The 25,209-nt window shown below is 41.3% G+C and overlaps 1 protein-coding gene and 1 long non-coding RNA gene across 4 annotated transcripts in view; one reads left to right on the plus strand and one right to left on the minus strand.

The window, feature by feature from the left end:
• Window positions 1-1,055: 1,055 nt before the first annotated feature.
• Window positions 1,056-11,228, minus strand: LOC124302330 (uncharacterized). Its single transcript, XR_006907688.1, has 2 exons — window positions 11,144-11,228; window positions 1,056-2,739 (listed from the first exon to the last, which is right to left on the minus strand). It is a non-coding gene; the product is annotated as an uncharacterized LOC124302330 (long non-coding RNA).
• LOC124302324 (insulin-like growth factor 2 mRNA-binding protein 1) overlaps window positions 6,014-25,209 on the plus strand; it is an 81,536-nt gene continuing 62,340 nt past the window's right edge. Inside the window, exons 1-2 of one of the 3 annotated variants that reach the window (XM_046758383.1) lie at window positions 6,014-6,150; window positions 7,341-7,610. In XM_046758383.1, coding sequence (XP_046614339.1) covers window positions 7,436-7,610 — 175 coding nt within the window. In that variant the 5' untranslated portion in view covers window positions 6,014-6,150; window positions 7,341-7,435. Of the gene's footprint in view, window positions 6,151-6,888; window positions 7,177-7,340; window positions 7,611-25,209 lie in introns of those variants that run through there. The other 2 variants (XM_046758386.1, XM_046758384.1) reach the window with 2 other exon arrangements.

Genomic DNA, 25,209 nt, shown 5'->3' on the forward strand with positions numbered 1-25,209 from the left:
AAATTTGTTTGCTAGTAAGTCAGTTAAATTTTGCAATTTTCATAAATAACTCGTACAACACCGAGTAGAATATCAATTTATTTTAGGTGCCATTCAAATCAAAGTCCCCTCAAAACTATCAGTGCATGTGAACAGCCCGCTTCACAAAATTTTTGCAGTAAACCGTTTAAAAGTTCGCAAAGACCTACCCAACTATCCAATAATTTTGCTCTACCCTACTTTCGCGGTCCTCACTGCAGCTTCAATGTCGTGGTGATTAAATCCACCAGAAGTGAAAGTTCGATATCTCGCCACCCGCGGGGCCGTAAGAGCGAAAGCTTATCTCGAGAAATGGTAATGTGGTAGGTGAATGCTTCTCTCAGGCAGATTCGCTCGAAAGAAATTCGCCAAGGGCGGTGAATCCTTAGATTTACTCTGCACTTCAAAGGCAATCCCCGCCTGTCTTATGTGGGCGTGAATGATTTACGTATTGACGTGACAGTTCCCTGCTGCCAAAGTACCGCCGTGGTCTGTGCTATACGATGTTTCTTAAGGTTGATATACGCGTGACGGGAAAGCTGCCTGGACGACACGATGGACAGCAATAAAATATCAAGCTCCCCTTGCACCGTGAAAACCGTTCTTTCAAAGACTCAGTTGCTCCATATTTTTGAATTGATATTATTGTCCTTTTAAAGGTCTGAAATTATTTTATTGCGGTCCGTTAATATTCATCCAAACTCCTATTCAGGGCCACTCCAGGGTGTGTATAAGCATTTGCTGGGGCTCACGCTCAATCGTCGAAATGAAAAAATTTTTCCATCGTTTACCAACGAAGCTTTGTTAAAATTCCCGACTCGACGGTTACGAATATGTCTTGCCACAACAATATAGCTTGTCAGTTTCTTCATTCCTCGTTGTTGCAATATACTTGCTTTGCTGTGGTGTAACAACCTTCTTCCCGCCCTTCCTCCACTTTCAATTCTGAAGAGTTTATATAGTTAGCGGGTAGGATAGTATAGTAGCCGATGCATTTATCGATTTTAAGATTATTATATTATTAACTTAAGTTAGGCTGAATTGCGTAACGCATAAGTCGTGGTATAATTGCAGAGTCTTTCTGGAAGATTAATTTTTTTTTTTTTTTTTTGATTTCCATATCATGATCATCTATAGGATATAAAAGAGCTCCGTGTAAACAATTGTTGGAATTGCATTATCCCATACACGACTTGTATACCTATAATTCAAGCGTCTCCCACCTTCCCCCCATCCGTTTGTAAAATCCGTTTGTGTTCGAGCTTTAAATACTCCCTTCGACAGTAACTGTTCAATACCTTATCAACTCACCGCACTATTGACGCAGCAGAGTTTTTAATTATAGACGATTTTAACTCACCCTACTATCACTCATACATTAATAATGGGTATGTATGCGCTAAGGCTGAGTTTATACACTCTTTCTCGTCTTTTCTTAACGTAACACAATACAATAACATTTTGAATTCATTAAACAGATTGCTTGATTTAATCTTCGGGTTGTTGGAATGTGCAGTTGAGAATGTAAATGAACCTCTGCTCAGACTAGATCCTTATCACCCGGCTATCACTGTCAATAATGATAACATAGATCTTTTTGGTTTTAATCAGCCCCTCACGGCCAACTCTATTGCGTCAACTCTCATTTCACTACGCGAAAACAGTTAAATAAATAAATAACTTAATACACTAATAAACGCAAATTAAGCTGTTTGAACCAATATCCAAATCTAATGTGATCGATATGTTATATCAAATATTTAAATTAGAAATTTTAGTTTATATAGAATCCACATACAACAACAATACATGTTAACTCTGTCTCTGTCGATAACTATGTAAATTGAGTAACCCTCTTATTGGCCCTTTGGGCTGTTGGGTTTTAATAAAGAAAATGAAAATAAAAATAAATAAAATACGGACTTTTCTCTACCACCCTCTCGTTAGGCTAGTCTTATCGTTAGTTTTATGATTTCGTCTTGCTTTATATTATTTTTAGTTATTGCTTTCTTTTCTCTTGACGACGACGTAATGCATATAAACTTATATGTAATATAGTGATATTGTCCGATATTGTTATGGGCACCAATAAAATATCCATCACTCTCTCTCTCTCTCTCGCGGTGTCTCCCGTCTCGCTCGTTCTCCCTGTATTTGAGGAATTTCCCCATTTCTGTCACTCATTTCTAGTCGCCGCGATATTGCAGAATTGTATTTATCGATTGATGAGTCTCACTATGTACCTTTTTTTTACTTTTCCATTATTCATATCTTGTACATGAATACTCTTGTATTATAATCATGCGCATTTTTTTTTTTCTATAATACTTTGCGGCTCTGATGTAGCAGGAATTCTAGCGTCGAATGAATCGATATTTATGTATCTATCAATCCATCCATCTGTATTTACTTCCATCTAAACTTCTTTTCTTCAACCGCTTCTGCGAGTAACCGTCGTGCAGCGGCGACAAAAACTCAACCTGATAAACGGTTCTGAGATCATTTCGTTGCAATCACGATTTCGCACTTCTCATTTATCCATCCTGTTTGATTGAAACAATAGTTAGCGAATTTGCGTGGTGACGCGATGACGTTACAGTATGGCAGGCCACCTCGGGCTGTTAGTCGAAATGACTCGGCAACTCGTGTAAACCGTTGGTTGACAAATGGCCCCTATCACGAGTGTGAGCTCGTTTCATCGAATCCGTGAAGTACTTGTACCTGTAACAGTAAACATAATTATAGCAATAGCAGTGGAAATAACAATAACAATCCCGTATGAGTTGAAATATCGAAGGGAAGAAAGTGCCTTACAGTCCGCGAAAGAAGTTCCCTTTTACCCAATTAAATATTTTACCAATAAATTGTTCTACAACCGACCCGGATGTTACCGAAAAGATCTTAGCGCACGATACCTGAGAATACTCAAGCAATCTGAATACTTACAGTATGCAATGATTGTTAGCACACGTACAGCAGTACTGTAAGAAGATTTCTGATCGAGTGAGGCCGCCACGCGCACCCCGCAAACAAAACCTATGTAGGTACACAAGAGGCACCAATGAATAATGAGGAGTTCACCTCAGGGGTTATACTTGGTCAGAATTTGTCAAAAATCGATTCTTTTTTATTTCGTTTTCGTAATTTACACATATTTAAGCATATGTACAGAAAATTTCATGTCGATTCGACAAGTATTCTCGAAGTTACGCGTAAATTTGTACAGACGCCCAGGAGCGTTTGACAATGCTTTTAAAACTTTGCACGCGTTTTTCTCAAAACTATGTTTTTAAAGTCGGTGAGCAAGATGTTACTCCGAAACGGCTGAATCGATCAGTCTCAAATTTTTTACACAAGCCTTATGAATATATCTTTCAGCCCTGGATCGAAGGTTTTTTCTCGCCGATAAATATTTTCCGTTTTATAAACAAACTAAGGCGAACATTGTTTATGGAAAAACGAAAGTTTTTGTTTTTGAGAAGCGAACGTTTTGTTGAGAATTAATGTTTTGCTCGCTTCTTCGATTAAAGACCAAATAATACCTTATATTAACAAAATCTTTTTTTTTCAACGCGGATGATCGAGTTTAAAGACATCTTGCTCACCGCAAGACGCTGTTTTTTAGAGGTGCTCCCGGAGATCGGCTACAGCAGCTTTAAAAATCATCGTTTCTACAAATAAAAAGTATTAGAATGAAGTTCAAAGTTACCCCAATATGTATATAAATTTTTATATTAATGAATTGAAGAGTTTCGTCATGAAAATTCTTGGCAAAATCGCCTCTTTCCGCCTCCTGCCTAGGTATAACCCCTTAAGCTTTACCCCGTGCACCTGATAGCCGAACCAAAGAGCTTAGCACTCACAGAAATGATGATAATAAATTCTTGTTAAACACCACACACAGGTTATAGTATAAGTTGTCGGGACCTAGGTACTTGTAGTTACACGGATGCCGTAAGGTCCAAATCCATAGCGAATAGATGTGTGAAGGAAAACTTTACTGCGAGCCAAAACCGTATGAAAAAAAAGTTTAACGGTGATTAGTGAACCGGAAGTGGCGATGGCAGCATTGAAATACCGAAGATATATGTGCTATACCTACTCACATCCCTCCGAGCGGGATTCCATGTAGAGCCCTGTGAAAAATTTGTGGTACGCAGCTCACAAGTGGCATGAATTCTACGAATTTGCTATTGCGATTTCGTAGAATTCGTGCCGTTTCTTTATTTCGGCGTCAAATGAAAATAGAGTGGTGTGTTTTGGTTCAAAATTGTGTATAGAATGGGGCTGTTAAGTTTTTTTTCGCATTTGAGATTCGCGGACCTTGATATTTGGAGAAGTACACGACAACGTCGAAATCGATTAAGGCACCCCCATAAGTCTGTTTCATCACTTCTACATACTATACATACACATTTATTGATATTGCTGTATCATTCATATCACAAGTGCATGATTCATACATTTCTCCTTTGGATGGTCACATGGAAAATAATTTCATCCGGCGAAGAGCGTAGCAGGAAACACGGAACCCAGTTCCAACGTACATGTACGGGTATATAATATATAATATATAGGTTTGAGACAACGTAGGTTGCCTCGAGCAGTGTTATGCTTATAGCTGCTCGTGCCAAAATCACAAGGGGAATTTGCGGGATGTTTTCGGGGATGAAAGTCTCAAGGGAAATGGTCTGCATTTCTCCTCATTCCTAGGTATGCGTTTATCAGGTTCTGTCGACGTAGCTGTACATATATGCACATTAAAATACGCCCGTAAGAACTCAGAGGCTCTGTTATAGCAGGTACATGCATGCATACGTTCGTTTATGGCATACAGGATACACTTATGTATGCACACTCGCTTACATACACACGGGTCAGCGCATGCGAAAGCGCGCGCATCACCGGGGCATAGGCGTCACATCTCAAAATCGTAGGCCGCGACATAACTGGAGCATTAAGACATGTATCGCACTCGTGTCCATGAATGGTGTTCCAGCGTAACCGACGCTGGTAAAATATGTTCTTTCGATCAATTTCGCGCATGATGGATCGCATAAGCTTATATACGAACAGAAATCTGCACTATTGTACAGTTAATGATGACGGATTTGTATACAGATGATACAGAAATACGTTACGATTCGATAGACCTTAATAAAGACGGAATAGCTAGTTGGGCAATGAATGGATGGTCACTGCACGGCTTCACATGCAGTATGACGGGACATTGAAAAGTTCCAGAGAGTATGGAGGAGCAAAAAAAATATTATTTCACGTCCTGGAAGCCGCGTGAATATCACACGTGTATTTGTAGTTCGCCGCGTACGACTTATCGGTAGAAAACAAGACCCTGCTACAGGATTACATTGAGCAGTATCCAAACCCTAAGGGAAAATGAGTGAATCAAGCTCCGGAAACCTAATTATTATGCCTAATAGCAATTATAGGCTGCGATTACTCCCGCGGAACAGGAACAGAAATTTGAACAAAAAAAAAAAAAAAAGTTTCAACCAGGTCTGTGATGGCATTGGACGAAACAGATTATACCTATAGACTTACATGCGGTACCGGAACAAGGCGCAGGTTTCAAGAGGGGGAAGGGGGTTATAGGGCAATGTTGAATACGCGGGAATATTATTCGCGTGTAAACACCCGTTAGATTTGGCAAACAGGAGGCCCGAGCACGAGCGTTGATACACGAGCGAATATCGGAGGTATGCAGCGCCAATCGCGCGCAGAGGCGGGAGTCAGCGGAGTCACGTGACGAGGCCTTGTCCAGTAAGGTTCGCGCGCCGGCTCGATTTAACCGTACCCGGCGTGTCGGCCGTCGGCGAAAGAGGAGGAAAGAAAAAGATGAAGAGAATAAAAAATATAAAAAGAAAGAAAAGAAAAAGAAAAATAAAAGAAACCAAAACGAAGAAAACAAGTTCGCATCGCGCGTCGCAAGCGGGCGAGGAGTAGAGGCCCGTGGCATCGAGTGCGCCGAGTCCGCGAGCTAGAAGGAGTCAGGCCGTGAACCACCACCGCGTCGAAACGCTGTTCCGCAGTGCCACATATTTAATTTTCCATACGTAAGGAATCGGTGAAACGCGACGTAGCGAGGAATATCAGCCAAGGGCGAGAAGAGAGGTGACATAAAAGAGCACGAAATCGCAAGAATAAACGGTGTCGGCAAGCGAGAGAGAGAGAGAGAGAGAGAGAGAGAGAGAGAGAGAGAGAGAGAGAGAGAGAGAGAGAGAGAGAGAGTGAGAGAGAGAGAGAGCTTGAGGGTGTGCGGCGGGGGGGGGAGAGTGAGGGAAAGAGAGTAAGAGAGAGCGAAAAAGAGAGCGAGAGAGAAAAAGTGAGAGAGAGTGAGAGAGAGAGAGAGAGAAAGAGAGAGAAAGAGAGAGAAAGACAGATCGAGCGAGAAAGAGCGAGAAGAGTGAGGGGGTGAAAAAGAGCGGTGAAGTGGTGAGCGAGAGCGGTCGAGGAAGAACGATAAAACACAGGAGCGTGGAAAATTAGAAAAAAAGAGAGGAACAAAAAATAATAGTACAGATATAAATAAATATTATTTGTAAACAGTGAAACGCGTACATGAACGATAACGACACGTCGTTCACCCGTGATACGTGAAATAAGTTAAACCTTTAGCGATCACCGATAATCATCGGATCGTATTCAATTCCGACAGTTGTGCGTGTGAATATATTATCGGCGTCCAGACGAATACCCGCACCAGCACACGACGTCCTGGCGAGACGAGACTGTCGGATTCGGCTGCTTGGCTTGGCGGGGGCGACACACGTGACTATTTGGTAAATCGTAGTATCGCGCAGCAGCACCGCGTCACCCGCGTTGCCGCGCCGCCTAACCGAGACGTGTGTGTAAGAAATCGCGAGAAGGGAGAATCGAGAAAATCATCTCTCTTGCGTTGGCAAATTTTGATTTTTTCACTCCATTTTCTCACTTCCGGAACAAGCGTATACGTGACGGTGTGTTTGTCGTTTGTGCGCGCGCGCGCCCTTCCTTGCGTGCCTAGTGTCTACGCGAATGTGTGCGCGTGTGCGTGCGTATGCGTGTACAATTAGTTCTCGGCTCACCCCTCCCGCCCACTCATCCATTTCACGCCTCCCTGTCGGCCGCAGCGTCGCATCGAAGGCAACGCGGCTGATCGTACCCGGAGTTTCTAATATTATTGTTGCCATTACATATTTTTATATATATATATATATACATATAAAAGAAGTATGTGCATATATACATATATATACATATATACACATGTGCGTGTATAAACGTTTCTTTTTTCCTATTCCCCCTTTGCCCCCGCACTCTAGTTATATCGCGAGCGACTCGTCGTTGAAACATTTTGCCATCGCGAAAGTTGAATTACCAAGCCATCACCATTACTTCCAAAGGAGAACAAAGCACGATGTCGAAGCTCTACGTCGGCAATTTACCGTCGGATTGCAACGAGAACGCGCTACGCCAGCTATTTCAGGACCACAATCTGTCCTGCACCACGATCCTCGTAAAGCGCGGAGGCTACGCGTTCGTCGACTGCACCGACCAGTCCACCGCCGATAGAGCGATCGACAAATTGAACGGTGAGTACCTCTAACCAATCGTTCTGATTTGAAACTCTGGATAACAACACCGCCTCACTCGTCAATTCGTGCCCGTCCGTTCATTGACGACGACGCAGCTGCGACGGCTCCCTTCTCTCCGCATACCCATTCACCTCGCTTGTTTTCTCCTGCTGCGCTGCTTGACACAGACCGTACTTACCTACTAGTAAAACCCCTAGTCTTTAAACATCGTCAACGTTATACTGACTACCTCGCTTGTTGGACCTCAACGTACCTCTTAGGCTGCTCGTTTCACACGCTCCAATTGCAACTTTGGCATTACGTTGTATCATTTCGTAACCTAGGTATGTGATGTGTGCCAATATGAAAACATTGGTTCGATGTCAATGACAAATGTGCATTAATTGTCCGCAAAGTCTGTATTAATTTCCGAAGTGTAAGAGAAGCAGCATATTCAGGTACTCCGAATTGTAAATGCCCAACCGCCGTTCGACAATTTTGCGTCGTTCGCGATACTTATTACTTGAACAATACAAGCACGTCTTCGTGCCAAGCATGCCTTCAGCATTTAGGTTCCGTCCACACTGGCAACCGACTTCATCCGCGTCCGCTCGTAACTCTGCCTTGGTGCGGATGAAGTTTTACTCGCCACTCACAATTGGCGAGGTTATGTTCGAGCCTATCTCTCGCATGAAAAAGTCGGTCTCGCACGCTGCCAGGAGCCGGCCGGCCGGCTAAGCAGCCGCGGTTGATTGCCCAAGATGGCGACTCGTTTGTCTACGGAAGCAAGGTCAGTCGCGTACGCTCTCCTTCTCTGTCTCTCTCTCTCTCTCTTGCTCGTCGCCTATGATGCACGCCCGGTTGTATTTTGCTGCTCCATTATTTCCAAATTCATCGTACCGAAAATCAGTTTCAATTTTATACGCAATTGCCGAATTGGGTGGAAAGTTCGTGCCGAAATCATCCGTGGTTAATGTAACACCAAAAACCTGTAGCAGTTGGTCTGCACGGGCTCAGAGTTTAATCGCAGCGGTGCTACCAACTTGATCGACGAAATTTTCTGTACCGCCAGACCAATATTTTCTGGTAAATTATACTTGAACATTTGATAATTTATAAATTTGTGCATGATATGCATAATCAAAACGATCTGAATACTGCTTAAATCCTAGACAGACAGGTTGGGGTAATATTTACCTGGGTGGTCTATGTCCCATTCTATTTTCACTGAAAAAACAATATTTTGGAATTCCCTAACGATTGCATAGCCAATGAGAATAATCAACACCTTATCTTTGCGGACAATTCGTTTACAATGAACTCAATTTGTGTGGTTCGTACACCTACGGAGGTGGATTCTGTCCGATTCAAGGCCACCCGTGCCATCTGCATCATCTGCTACGCAGTTTAAGGAGATGGTAGCAGGCGATACGGCAAGTACTATACATGAGAATTCTACCAGAATCCCCAATGAATTGACATAGAAGTAAACCGTTGTGAAAATTATTCCAGCTCATCTTTTGTCTGATACAACTCGAAGAATATGACCATTTTTAAATATAATAAGCCATACCTTTATCTGTTAAATCTGTATATGTATGTGTGTTCAGGATCTTAACGATAATACGTAACTTTCGCTAATTAAAACCGGAAAGCCCGTCTTGTGAAGAATCGTTACTTGAAACCACACTACCTTACCTTATTGTCACACACTGATTGGTCCTTGCTTATTTAAACTGATTGAATAATAAAAACAAATACAGTTAAGAACACAAAAAAAGGTTTTTTAATCTAACACATTGCTTACTGCTTCAATCTTCAATCATCCATATCATCTTTTCCCATGTTTCCCATCCACAAGATCAACATCTTAAATTAGTGATCATGAAACTGCACGATGCCAACTCTTGTATACAATGGACTTTCACGTAAGGGCTAAGCAGCAACGGCTGCTTCGGCCTGGCCACACTTGTACTTCAATATGCTGTTTTACTGTGAGATCGAGAATTATGCAAACGCACAAGTGACTATCGTTTCGAAAGCTATTACTGATCCGGCTTTTCCTCATGTACGTACATTGCTTCGCTTTGCTCAATATACTTTGCTTGCAGCCAGCTTATATTGACTGGAAAAAGGAGCTTGATGTAAGTATTCTCCATTTTGACTAGAAACTATCTGTAACCCTATAATATGCGCCATACATGCCTTTTGAATAATTTGTTCATATTACACCCCATTCGCTTGGGTGAACTTCTACGCCAGCAATGTGCATATTATATATATATATATATAATAGTAAAACATTGCAGGCAGTATAGGGCTCGTATTCAGTTTGAATAGGATTGAAACACCAAGTTGTCGGTTCATACTTGAAATGAAAACTTCCCTGCAACAATACAGAAACCCCTCGTTGATGATTCGTTGTACCTACGTTACCCTTGGTATTTTCTGACTGAACTCGTGTATATTGCATTTGAATCAACTGCTCGATGCGTTCGGTCTCTCCCTTCACTTTCGAGCTCATATTATGTGCATATAAGTGTGTCCCGCAAAATCACGAAATGTTTTCACCTGCATTTGAAAATTTTTAGTAGTCTACATGTAGCGTGGACATACCCTCAAACAAATTATATGACGCAACACGTAGTTCAAAAAGATTTGCGATTGATATTTTCACCGTGAATTCGAAAGTCGCGACATGAAAATACATGTATAATATGAAACTATAACGTGAGTAGGTCAAAGGTCGCAGAATATCGTGTAGTTAAGCAACAAGGAAAAAACCGGAATCCTGCACTAAAGGGGTGAAATAGAATTCTGGTAGGGAGAGGCTAGGTGGTCGGTTAATAAAGGGCGAGTGGGGCTTACCCTTACCTTTTCCACCATTCGAAGATAACGCAGTGGTGTAACTGTGGAAAAATTCGTACGATAATAGGAAAAACCCATAGCGAATATCCTGACAGTCGTACACAGATAACACATGGATATATGTACATTCTTCGCAAAAAATGTAGGGTTTGTAAACATGAGCGATATAACATGTATGTACCAGGCGGGTAGAGTCTTGGATTGAGTCTCGTTCTTCAGTAGCTTGTACAGCTCTTATACCTAGCTTGACATAGGAGCATTATTCTATTAGCGTGCATATCTGTACACGCAGGCGCACGCAACTCACACACTCATACACGCATATCATCGTACTAGCATATGCGTACGTGTGCGTGTATGCATATACACATATATATATATACGTACATATCTACATATATATATATAAAAGTAACGTACACCCATACACACGCACACACACACATATATATACTCGGCCGGTGTTAACGATACGCAAATGCTAGCCGTCCGTTTTCCGAAGTGGATGGAACTAGTTTGGTAGGTTAGGTCTTAGAACTAAGTTCGATGAGCGGCGCAACTGCATTGGCGAGGGGAGACGAAGGCGAGGCTATGCAGGAAACAAGCAGGCAGGCAGGCAAGTTGTGGCTCGCGATTCGGTTAGGCCGGGTACGATACGGCAGGACACCGAATTACTGACTCACGTCTCCGTCTCTGACTAGAAGGCTTGGGAAGGTTCGAAGACTGAGGCAGGCAGGCAGGCAGGCAGACAGCAATGCGTCCGACCGTTGGCCGCATATTCTAAACTCTAGAGCCGCCCGTCCTGCGCAGCCGCGGCAACGTGAGTCGACAACAGGAAACTGTTACATTCTTTCATTATATACGTTTCTTCTATATAGACTCCGGTGTCGTGCTCGTCTTTTCCTCCGTCTTATTCCTACATAGCTTACAGCTTAGCTCCGTCTCCTCCGCTACCGCCCGTTGAGCAAAACTTGCCCGATGCCTAGAGCCCCGCGCCGCGGATTAACAGCCGAGTACGACGAGAAGAATGACGTACGATGTCAAAGACAACAACAACAACAACTTTAACCATAACAACAATGTAGTTGTACCGTGCGATACATAACAGGCGCAAACCAAGAACGTGATGCGGTTATCTGTATCATTCGTGTGTGCAAGATACACCTTACCACCGCGTATAAACATCCAAAGACACAGAGTTAAGCTACCGACTGATTTTGCTTAGGCTGTCGCAATCTTGCCGACTACGAAGCCTACGCGTCTGCGTTATTTTACACCTCACCTGTACAGATCGTTGTATGTTAATTATCTGCTGCATCATACTTTGTCAGTATTTTCATTTTCCAATGTGTATCCCTGCACTCGGTATTAAATCGTTATAATAATCGAGTAATCGAGTAACGTTTCATCGTCATTATACATTCTCAGACAATTCGCCTGACCTAATAAATGTTATTTACTTTCCGATAAGGCGCCACCAGGGTACGGAGAGGCGCCGTCAACTGCTGCACAGGTGTCTACGTCTGACACTTCGATATCGGAAGAGCAATTGCTCGCGTCATTAACTCAGAAAGATGTACGTTTCGTGAGAATGATTGAACCTTGCCAAATCTTCTCTCCTCTCGTATAGATATAATAGCGTAACTGTACGGAAGTTGACCCATGGCACGGAAATGAATGGCATTCCATTGCTGCGAGAACATGTTGATGTCTTACATACCTGGCAACTTATATACTGTATTCACGTACGTGAGGAAACAGTTGACCCGCTGTAAGATGACGTTGAGCATGGCCGTACGACCGTCACAATAATTAGCATACTAGTTTCGTCTTACGTGGGTTCTTGTAATTTTTCGGGCCAATAATTTTTCAAAAATATACATATTTCTGCGAAACACGTTATAGTTGCATACGTACGTACATATGATAAATTTTTTTCACTTTCTCGTACAAGCTTGTCTATGCTGCACCTGTCCACGGAGGAGTAATAATTGGCTGTCTCGGTCCCATCTTATTTCGTTTCGTTGGTTTTTAGTTACGTCTCCTATCTTTTTCTTTTTATCTCTCGTAACAGAATTTCCCGTAACAAATTTCAAAAACATAATTAATGTGTCTCCTTTTCAATTTGTGTCGCATTATTTGATCTTGCGAAGTTTAACGAAACATGAATTCACTGTACTTAACGTCAGTGCATCTATATGATAAATATATAGCTTTGCAATATGCACTTATTATACACTACAAACCCATTAAAAGAGAAAGTGAACCATTTCCATCCAAAAGGTATCGATAAAAGGGATTATATGCCTGTTTTAGTTTCCAAAAATCACATTGCGAATCAATTTCACAATGAAATAATTAAAAAGCTGACATCACTTTCATTGAATTTCCAATCAAACGAAAACTTATTTTCTGAGCTAACACTACAGGTCCAAGTACAGAAGTTCACTCTTGTCTTATCGTTAGAGCTGAAAAGCCAGCGCTAGCGTTTCCCAATGCCCAGTTCGTCGTCGTCGTGAGAGAATATTTTCATGGAGAAGTCTGTAAAATTGCCAAGTAAAATGAAATTAAACACGTATATCGCTACCGTCAAGTGTCGCATCCCTCGTACTACAATATTTTCCCCCTTGGATATAAACTCTCTACTACCTAAATTATCGTTTGCGAGGTGAGAGAGCGGCTAGAGGATGGCAAAACATCTATCGTTCGACGACCTCTCGAATAAACCGCATACCTTTACGTATACATCCCGATATTTATGTATAACTGTATACGCAAACATGTGTTTAGGAATTGTAAGTGCGTATACATACACCTTATCCACGTACGTATACGGGTTGCAGAGAAGTAGCCGCGTCAGTGTGGCTAACTCTCCGAGATGCTCAAATAACTCCAGACACGTAGTAGGTACACTTTGTTGTTAGGAGCTTAGTTTTGCTTGTCAAAGATATCCAGACGCAGTCTTCGTAGAGAATGATCCAAGTCAGATCTGCATTTCGTATTTTCTTACGATGTTGCATTCATTACGTCTTTATTCATTACCGCGACAATGAAAAACGGCGTAGCCGAATAGGGAGTATTCTACAGGTGGATATTTCTTCGGGTTCTAGCTGATCTTCTTTCTATTCGTTAAGAGTGTAATATTTTTCAGCGCGACAATTGGTTACATCTGCGTACAAAGGCTCCTGAAACGGCAGCAGCTCTAACCGTAAGCTCATCATTTCGAGACCAGAAACTCGCAGGAAAACAAAAAATGTCGTGATATCTTTGCGGGCAGCTCAATTCCAGAATCAAAAACACCATGCAGCATACTTTTCGACTACACGCGGCCTGTTCTACAGGCATTCGCGTGGTTCAATGTCGTATACAGCTGGTTATGAATTCGAGATCTTTATTTTCTTTCCGCTCGATCGTTCGACTAGACTAGCAGATGCGCAGTTCAGATGTGTGCGTTAGTGTAGTAGGCCTCAGAGGTTACAACTAGGTAGCACACAGGTGCAGAAATACACCTCACTGGATCCGCAGGCATAAAGCTGGAGGTAAAACAATAGAGCAATTTTTTCATCAAGACGTACTAGGTCCGTTGCAGGTGAATAGAGAAGAAGAGGAACAGTACAATGTAAAAATTGTTTAACAATTATACATATGTATAATCTGCTGACAAGATGTGGGAACATTCGGACGTGTAAGAAAATTGTTTATAACTGTTGTCAGTGATCGTATAAAATTATTCACGGATCACCTCATATGCACAGGTGGAAAAATTTGTTAGGTACACAAAGTGACGTGCATTAAAGACTGTAGGGTACTTAAATATCGCTACCTGTAAAATAGGTACGTAGAGAATGTAGTTGGTTACAGGATACGGATTTTCAACATTTCGATGCGTTGCTCGTAATCGCCTCTGAGGTGTCAATGTACCTGCGTATGCCGAATCGTGCACGCCTGCATGGCCAAATTAATTTTCTTGGGTAGTTTGGTCATCTTGTCGCGTGCTCGACTCCCTTCGTTGAATTGCCGAACACCTGCCCTTAAAAAGAACGGCGCAATCCGCGCCATCTACGTATGACTTACACATAATGCGTATCCATAGATTAGACGCATTATATACACAGTGATTATCATTAAAAGTCGACGAATGATGAATGAGAAATTTTTCACTTCAATATCGGGATTTATTTTACCCACCTAAGAACGCCCAGCCTACGTTTTAATATGCACTCTGCAGTGGCGAGCTATTTTCCTGTGAACCTGAGGTTTCACTATTTGTACAATTACGTGGTCGAGAAAAATTTCAAATTTTAGTCAACTCGAATTTTTTATCTTTTAAAGCTAACCGAAGATTCGTGGATCACCCCATATAACATATATATATATATATATATACACACGATAGAACGATATTACGTATATTATATAAATATATACACGAGTCTATTCGCCTATGTTGGGATGTGTTTTGGTGTGTTCAGGCTCGTGTGTGTGCGTGGTGTGCATTCGGGTGCGTTCGTGTGTCTTCGCGTGTGTTCGAGTGTATTCGTGCGAGTTCGGGTGTGATCGGGTGTCCTTGGGTATCTTTGAATGTGTTCAGGTGTGTTCGTGTGTGTTCGAAGGTTTCGGGTGCCTTTGGATGTGTTTGTGTGTGTGCGTGCATGCGTGAGCGTACGTGGATATGTGTGTGTGTGTGTGTGTGTGGGAGGGGTGAATCAGATATAAGGGTATAGGGGTTGTATGGGTGTAAGGGTATATATAGGGTCTAGGGTTAAATCCTGAATTTCTGAGACGGCGGCGGCGGTGAGATATCTTTATATTATATATATATACATGTATGTATTTATATGTATATATTTGTATGTATAAGTGTTGTTTTCATTTTACTGCTTATCCTAGCGATACCCAGAGATCGTAACGTTATCTTAAGTTAACTGTTTCTTATCTTTCCGTAGCATTCGTTTACCCGTCGAGTTGTGTTTGTTCAAAACACCCGAATAATGTGAAGTAGTCATTCATAGACACCAAAAATTTAAACTTCCGTGCAACTGTCTCTTTGAGATAAATTTAGGTACAGTACCTGCCAGTTCAATCTGCTGTATTCCACGGCGAGTCGGTATTGATCATGTTTACATTTTTAAAAAGGCCTTGTATAAAAAGAAAAAACTTGCGTGAGATACGATAAAAGAATTGTCACCAAGGAATCAAAGATCAAAATATCTCAAAATGAACTCTTCTATGACCTGACTCGTTGAGGCACAGCCAAATTTTCACCGTGCGATTTCATCATTCATCAACCAGGAAAGGCAGAAGCGAATTTTTACATCTTTACACAAATTTCAAAATACGAGCCGACTACTGTAATAAAAATATATTATCAAAGACTTTTTTCATCGTATAGTTATCCACAACTAGCCGTTCCCTCTACAAATAATTGGCTATTATTTACAGTGAGTACATTGGCTACTATCTTGTTTTGAGTCGTTTGACAGAATTTTTCGAATGTTGTAGGCTTTGAAATTTCACCCAAAGCTCAAAATTTATTACCTTCTATATATTTGTCTTTCCAGTCATCGTTTCACTTTCAGAGGCAAGTTGTCCTATCTACAAAAATATACAGCTCTTGAAATTACAATAATCTTACAATTAGGTCTACACGCCAGGTAACGATCATCAAATATCAATGTAATATCGGTTTCACCCCAAAATAGATAATTAGAATTAATAAAATATAACTTCCGAGATTCCTTAGTCATTAAGCATAAGACAGATTATGCAGTTGTCATAACTAGGGAACGTTGACTTTACCAGAGAATTGGTCAGTGACGTCGTCGAGCAGGTATCGCTGTAGTAATCGGAGGCATCGCTACCCGCGCCGTTAATTTGATAACAGAATGCTCTGTGTACGTAACACGGACTCCTCGTACGTCATCGATTGCAAGTCATAACTTATGAAACGAACTGCATTCTTTGAAACGTGCTGAATGTTACGGACACGTTTCTCGAGTTTAATACGGATCAGCAGTATCTTAAAAGTATCGATGTCAAGGGAGCATTAATATTGGTATGTGCCCATTCAATGATACTACATTTTTTACTGCCTTTATGAATTCGTCGTTCCTCACCTTTTCAATTTCGTACACCCTTTTTATACCAAACAATGCGTTCTAACTTTGTATCGTAGGCAGATAGTCATCGATTGCGGGAAAACAGGAAATAAAAATCAAAAAATCGTAACCATATCGATAACGATGGTTGGTCAAGATGGTTCAATCGTTATGAATTGATTTGGCGCGCGATTCTTTAATGCATCTTAACGAGTCACCCTAATACGTGCAGAGTGCGATGTTTTATTGCTGGCCAGTCTGTGCCTATCTATAGCCCTGCGTTGAACACTAGAGAAGCAAACGAGGTTCCGGCAGAGATCTTTGAATCCATCGTGTGACCGTCATGCGTCAAGTCTAGATGACATCAATTGCAGGCAAACGCCCGCATCGGGTCGTCTCCAATTATTCATGGTGTATGTACAGACTAGATCGGAGGGGAATTGGAGTCGATGTGTGGCGTGGGTGCAAATCTAGCCAAACTAATACATATGCATAAGCGTTCCCTGATTCCCATGCAGGGTGATCCAGATACGTATGCTCGGGTTGTAATTAGAACTCAATTAAAGGATAAAATACACGAGGCGCTGCCGCACAGCTGATCTGAACTCAAGCACAGAACTGAAAAATTTGTAAACAAATTTTGCGTTACTGATTTTAACGATGTTCAATGTTAAGCACGATTTTACATACTTCAGGTACAAGATACACGCTCTAGCAGAATTTGAATATTCTACGATCTCATCGTCAGCGTAACACAAGAAAATTCAGAAAACTTACCACACTGCTCCTCGTTACCTACCCAAACCAATATACAGTTGACCCGAGAAGAGAGGACAAATACTGGATAATTTGCGCAGGCTTACCTGAATTCAAATGAGACATGGTGTAGGCTGTAGAGATATGTTGCGATGAAAATTACATTGTTTTTGTATTATAGTTGACTGTTCGAAATTAAAGATGTTAAAAACTTATCTGCATACACAAGCATATAAGACCGTAACTTCACGTCCATATCTAAATTGGATGAAGCGTGGGTAAGAGAAACTTTACAGACTACTGCGTCACGCGGTCACCTTTAGAAACGTTGAAAACCTCTGAAAACGCCTGAAACTCTGTGGTTATCTCGGCGTTTTATCCTAACTGCCGTATCACGAAGCTATACGTAAAGTCCGTCGTTGTCAATTGATCTTCGAATGGTGGATATGAAAGTTTCGTTGCAGGTATAACTAATGTGCAAAAAGTGGTTGAAAACTGACACGAAATGTAATAGTCAAGGAGATGGGCAGGCAGCAGCGCACACCTGCACCTACCTTATCACTGTGGACGGTTTCCCCACCAATGACAGCATAGACCGTAGCTAATTCACTTGGGAACCATCCATCGAGGTCGTCCGATGACCCCCGGGCGGTAATGATATTGCGATTACGGTATATGTTCCATCGACATTCGTTACAGCATACACATCGATTCGTATACGGTTCAGAATTTCTTCCGCGTGGTAGGTATAGTGGATATCGGCGCGTGGTGACTTGGCAATCAGAGTTTTTCGTTTGGCTAGAAGTTTTCAAGTGTTTCATCGCATCGACGGGCTTGCTTGCTACGGCTTACATGGCGATGGTCTGATGTGTGTCTCCAGTGCTGGCACCGACATCTGTTTGTTTTAGATACGGGGCCATTGACTTCCTCTTTCGTCCAAACAACTCGAGCTAACCTAGAGCTCTGTCGTTGTAATTAGGCGATACTGAGGAGTGTTCGATTCGGATACGAGGGAAAGGAGAGCCTCGCAGCTGCTTTTAAAGTGATCAAACTGTACCCGATGCCCCGCATTCCGTCCAAAGAACTTTATAGGTTCAGCGTTTATCGGTTCTGGGTGCACGGAAAGCTCTCGTTGTGATAATTCCTACCGTGTCAGGAATATAAAGATTGATTCATATATTGTAATAGATGCTGACTCATCCCGAATACATCGCCTTACAATATCGCGCGGTACGAACATACGCGATTCATACGAATACCTACTGATACTGATAAAACAATACGGGTGAAGAGATTGTTCTCCATACAGGCTGAGGTTCAATTGCTTGGTAGGCCTGGAATCATTCACATTGCTGTCTCATATTCACGATGTATAAAATCGGAACGATAGCAGATTCGGCGTTACAGGAATTTCATTTGTTTCACAGTTTTGCTGATGATCAATCACATCTAAATTTCGAACTCCAAGACGTACTTTTTTAGTTGTAGGCATTTTTCACAATTGATTTGGAGAATTCCATTAATCAAAATAATGTTCATATATCTATGCGAAAACTTTGACAGAAAACTTGATGGAAAAAATAACGTGAAGAAAAAACAAAAACATAAATCGTTATTGAAAACTTTGGTTACACCTCACTTGATGTCTCGAATGAATAGAGTGCCGATCGAGGTGCTGATCCTCTTCCATTCAACAACTCTCGTAGTAGATTTGACGCGTGATATGTATGCGAATATTCGCTTATTTTCTGATACCCATTCGATGTATCGTATATTCCACAGTCCCATCGTTTCAACAGTCAAATCAGTCGCCATTTCCGGAAAGCGTAAAGCAAATTCTGTTAGACAAAAGCAGACTTAAGGACCAGATCACTGTTTTCGCGAACCCCTCCCACAGCACGCGCTCACGCACGCACGCACACGCAAATGTACTTCCTTTCCTAACCGTCCGGACAAAGGATCACCTTCCAAGAATCGACCGTCGAGACTTGCGAATTAAAATAATATCGGCTTATTTGAAAATTAATGGCGCCCGCTCCCGTCAGTTCTATCTACAATATACACGTAGATATGAAAGGATGAAACCTATTACGCCTGTTACAATAATTTTACGATTTCGAGAAGTTATAAGGACATGTCGGGATCTTCGTGTAACGATCGCGCGCATCGACAAGAAGACAAATTTTTGGTTTTAGGCATAAATATAAATCGTTGAACATGATCAGCTTCACTTTGAAGAATGTCGCGAATTTTCGCCATCCCAATTAATAACATTTTTTTCCTTCGTCTTTTTCTGAATATCCCTTCTTCTTATAGCTTATCCTTTCTTTCAGGATGTAATCCGCGATGTAATCAATGACATTTGTGAAATTGAACAGAGAAATGCACTCGCAAATCGTTAAGGTAGTCCATCGCTAGATAGTTGCCGATGAATCCCGTTACACGGTGCGCGCGCAGAAACACGCAATGTGATACGTCTGTGTGTGTGTAATATGGATCTATGCCTCTGGGCAAAGTGAAGGCCGGCATTGAATGGTAGAAATTTTTTAGCAGTCTTTCTTTGGTGGCTTATTGGAAACAAAAGTTCCCCAAGCGTGTCACCGCATTTGCACTGAATATCGACTGTTAAGCATGTCGTGTGGCAAGTATTTGTTAACGCATATGTACACCTGAAATGTTGGATTTTATCTGTATAAAAGAGTCCTAATGTCCCTTCACAATAACGAAACAATTTACGGTCGATTCCAAATTCTGTTCTCCCACTCCGACCACCAGTTCGATTAATTCATGGAATTAACGAGATTAGCTTTGTCATGAAGGGAAAATGATGTGAATCGATCACTCTTTGTAATGTCTCATGTGATTATGGGAAACTTTATAGGATACACCTACCTCAATTATTGAAAAAAGATTTTTCTTCAACAAAAAATTAGTTAAACGGTTTTTGAAACTGTACAAATTTAAAATTACAAGAATATATTGTTACAAATTGCAGAGTAAAAAGGGTACGTCACATGTATCAGTTTATGCCGTTTAATGGAGCCGGCCAAGTTACAAAGGTACGCTATTTAAATTCATCACGTTTTGACGGAAATAATTTTTATATCCAAGTAGTAACGTTCGTTATCTGGAGTATACATCCTGGGCATACTCAGCTTCACTCTACACTGTATATACCTACCAGCATACCGAGATCCGAGCCAGGACCTATCTTAACGCACTCGTCGGGCAATCGGACGGCTCAACGCCGCTAAACTAACCTACCCGTCTAAGTAATCCATTGTGCGGTTAGTTCTCTTTCTTTTCAGCTCTGCGGGTCTCTCAATCCCTCCTTACCTACGCCTGCCAGCCAAGCACTGGGACTGAGAGGTGGTAGACCCAAATATGCCACAAGGCCAACGCCAATCCAGACCGCCAAACAATTTTTACTTTTTGCCGTAGTTCTATACGAAAATGTTTGAACCGATCGCGAACGTGAATTAGGGTGTACCATTTACTTTTCCTGCATCTCAATAATTACAAAACGCGTGGGCTGCCTTATACCTATAAAATACACCCTCAGCTCACAGATAGAAACGATTTGGAACAATATTGCGGATAGTTGCACCAAAAACTGCATGTCGAAACCATATGTATCGGATGAATATGCAGAACCGTGCAATGGTCTTTCACATGTTTCAGCTATGCGGACAATGAGTTATAATATTCAACTTTGGTACTTTCTATCTGACAAGCGATTTTTTTATGGCCGGTGGTTCTTGCAGGAGTTTCGACAAGATTCCCGTTCACGAATCACCACGTGTCTCGATTATTCAAAAAAGCTTCCGGCCCCGCAAAGACCTACTTGACAAAGCAAATATTGTAGGAAGGAATTTGAACCAAGAGGCAGGAAGACTGCAATACCGGGCCGAAAAATCCAGCGTAGGAACAATATACCTATTCCTACCTACCTACCTACCTACCTACCTACCTACCTACCTACCTACCTACCCACCCCGCTACCTACCTGAGAGATTTTGCTTATATTAGGGGAGCGAGCACGGAAGACCTTGAACGGCAGAAAACCGAACCTACCCGCTCGGTTGAGTTATAGCTAGTGGTGACCCACTACTGCAGAGTATAGACTTATAGAGGCATTCTCGACCCTCATCTCTCTCTCTCTCTCTCCTTCTCTTACCTTCCGTCTCTTCCTCTCTTCCCGTTCTCTGTTTCTCTCTCTCTCTCTCTCTCTCTCTCTCTCTCTTTTTTTTTCTTTCTCTTTTTCCGTCATAATATCGCGGCAACCTAGACCTGCTACCGTGCCCCGTCTTTGTGGCGCTCTTGAACCCGTTAAGCTACTTTCCCTATACACCATTCAGTCGAGTTGCGTTACAGACTTATGGATGGAGTGCAAAGTGGGTTTTTTAACGAGGGGTATGAATCCTGGGGGGGAGTACGTGAGGTGGAAAGTCGGCCATGTTGAGGAGTAATGTTTGCGCGCCACGTCCAAACCAGTGTCACCGAACAATCATATTTTCATCGATGCGCCGCGATTGGCTGAAAGATTTTTATATCATGTTTCCTTGAAACATACACGTGGTTTTAATCGAGAATAGTCACATATTTTGATATTCATCGTAATAAGATGTTCATAATTGCTTCAGAGTTATATCTATGTATTATTCCAGTTTTATAATTTTACATAACAATTGCAACTACGGTCAAACTGCCGTTTTTCCCCGTAGCCGGCACTAATAAAGAGTTAGGTACGCGTAGCGAATCTAGGAATATGCGAGCATAGATCATATATCAGTATTGCTCCGCAAGATGGCTGGGAATCCGTTTCTCCTTCCGTCTTTTGGCTTCACACACGCGGGGTAAGGCTACGTCCGTAAGTCCATGAAAAGCTTTAATTTACAATACCCAAGGACTCCCGAGGACGAGTCCGGCAAATGCCTCCGTGATGAGGCAGTGTCATCACGCACAATGTGTGCTTTTTGAAAATAAAAAGCCGTACATGGACGCCTGGACCGCAGATGGATATCTAGTCAACGAATACCATATATTTACACAGTCGCGAAGACGTATTACATGATCTTTGGCAGAGTCTAACGACGACGGAGCCGAAGCCGACTCGATGTCCTCCGAGATATCCCGAAGGCAAGTTTGGATCATCCTAACGGCACCGATCAAAACTCTTATGCGTGACATCTGTACTCAAAAAAAAAAAAAAAAACAAAGAATACATAATTCCTACACATACCTATATCGATATATATTGTGTAGGTATACATTTATGCTCGTTTACTTAGGCACAAGATCACCCATAAAATAATGGACGCCACTCCGAGGCAATTCTACACTTCGTTGGTTTTGAACAACATATTGTTTATTGTAATTGATTGCTCGTATAACAAATTGACCCGGTGAAAGTAATCGTGAATCACCGCTCCGATGGGTATGTGTGTATTTGCTGGTGGAAAAAGAAATAAATATATTCAGGTTCTGAATCACATGAGCGGTACTTTGCACTGTGAATGGAAAATGGATAAATACGTAAACAACGTAGAAGTACCTCGTTTCGGGCGATTTTTCGAACTTGATATAAAAAAAATATTTTCCTCATTCATTTTTTTAGTTTTTTATTGATGTTTCAGGCACGTGAAATAAAATTTTGATGTAAAAAAATTTTAAATTGAAAAATTTATGGGTCCCTCAATAAGGCAGCGGAAAAGAAACAGGTTGAGAAACAATGAAAATGATAGTTTGTTCTGTGAGACCATTTGAGAAAATGATAAAAAATTTAACAACTTCGAAGACTCAAAACTGTATAAATGCGCTGAAAAAGTTACTGTTGATGGTCATAATCGGCTTCGTTGACCTCAAAAATACTTGACACATGTCTTCAATAATAAATAATCACCTGAGACACCCAAAAACATTGAATCACTTTATGACGCCATTTCGCGACTTTTGGCAGTTACGGCGCGCTTGAAGCCGCTACGATGTGTTAGCAGTTAAGTGGTTAATACTTTTTCAACTTGGCTACCAAGTCCTGTCAGTTTCAGATTTTTCATTTGGCCGTTTTCGTGATCATTGCGAAAATTAGTCGGAAAGACCGACGGACCTTTTTCATGGTGATGAAAAGTATCGGGAAAAGACTGTTTTCCTGGCTTGTTTTTCAAGTTTTTGATTCTTTTAAAAATATTAATAATATTACTTTCGCAATACCCGAGGTTTGGGCTATAGAGGAATATACCGGGGGTCTCTGGTGAAAGCGCCCACAGCAAGCCGCGCGCGTGCCGCCAGCGCCAATACATGCGCAAGTTTTCATTTCGAGCATTTGTTCGTTAACTCGACTCACGTGAAAGTTGTGCGTGTATTGGCACTGAGGGTTTGCACGTGGCGCGGAGTCGGCACTTTCACCAGAGACTCCCGATATACTGAAGATCCATACCAAATTTGACGTCAATCGATTGAATTGAACTCAAGGTTTTGTGTCAACTTGATTGAAAAACGTAGTTTCGAGATAAATGCGTTTAAAGTTTTGACGTTGATTTCCGTACCGGATGAAAGATGATATTTTTCTTACCCTTAATCGGCGATTTCTGGGGGAAGTTCATTTTCGTGCTCTGGCTCGACAATCAATACGTACAGAGGAATAAAAGGCTAATAAGAAGAAAGAATTGATCAAAAAAATTCGTCTTTGGAGATTCGTTCACGAATTTGCCCTCGATTACGCTTTCAGCTTAAACCTTACTTCCAAAATCTCAAAAATGGTACAATTTGAAAGTCAACTCGAGTCAGCATCAACTTTTCCCATTGAAACTCTCCAAGTTTTGTTTAAAATTTAATCTTGTAACGCTTTTCGTCTCTGAGATATTGGCCTGCAGTGATTAAAACCGACCACCCTGTATAAATAATCACGCTCGAATTTCTCAAACGAAACCTGTTGCCTGTTTCAAAATGCAACGCATCTCCAGACACTTAATAATGTGCCTCCTATCAGGATTCTTGCCGTTTACAGATAGGAGAAATGCACCAATTCAATTAAACAAAACATTTGTCTCAGTCGTAACGGGTTACTCACTCTCAATCAAATCCAAGCATCACGTAGTTATTTTGCGTCTACTCATAGTTTTCTGTACGCTTTGGATTTGCACAAACTTGTGCTTCGTATTGATATATCGTACATATTCCTATCATATATACTTCGCATCGCCCCGCGTAGGGTGCAGCTCCGGTCTTCTTGAAGGTGGGGGGGTTATTACTTGGCCGGTCTAAAATCAAACCTATTTTTACGAGCTTTTTTTTCAAGATAATGAAAGTATTTCAATTTGAGTTTTTATTATTTATAGTTTCAAGAATATTTTTAAATTTTTTGATTGAAATTAATAACAAAATGGCCCCATGGAGCATGTAAGTAACGAACGCCTCCCAACTCGAGGGCTTTTGCGGTGGCGCATCTCCTGATATTATCACTGTCTAGCTTGTAACAAGCAGAAATAAGTTTTTGAGACAAAAACAGCTTTTCGGGGTCGAGCTCGAATTCGGGTTAGCCCAACTGTAAAGAAATTTTTTTTTTCCAAGTACATACGACTATGAACAAAAATTCATTTTTCGACCAAGAAATTGTTGATAAAATTTTTATAAAAAGATTTCGGGATTGAAATTTCAAAACCTAGTCACGAGCTCGAGTCCATAAACAAGTTTTAAGATTTTGTCAAAATTTTAAGTTGATCGGATAAAAATTGACCTAAGAATCTGCGCCGTCGGATTGAAAACGTGGTCGTCGGCTACTTATATGCGTTATACCCCGATTTCGTTATTAATTTCAATGAAAAAATTCTGAAATGTTCTTCAAATTATAAATAATAAAGCACTCAAACTAAAATTGCTCATTTTTTTTTTCTTTT

The sequence above is a fragment of the Neodiprion virginianus genome, chromosome 4, assembly GCF_021901495.1.
Source record: "Neodiprion virginianus isolate iyNeoVirg1 chromosome 4, iyNeoVirg1.1, whole genome shotgun sequence".
In the NCBI taxonomy this organism is placed as follows: domain Eukaryota; kingdom Metazoa; phylum Arthropoda; class Insecta; order Hymenoptera; family Diprionidae; genus Neodiprion; species Neodiprion virginianus.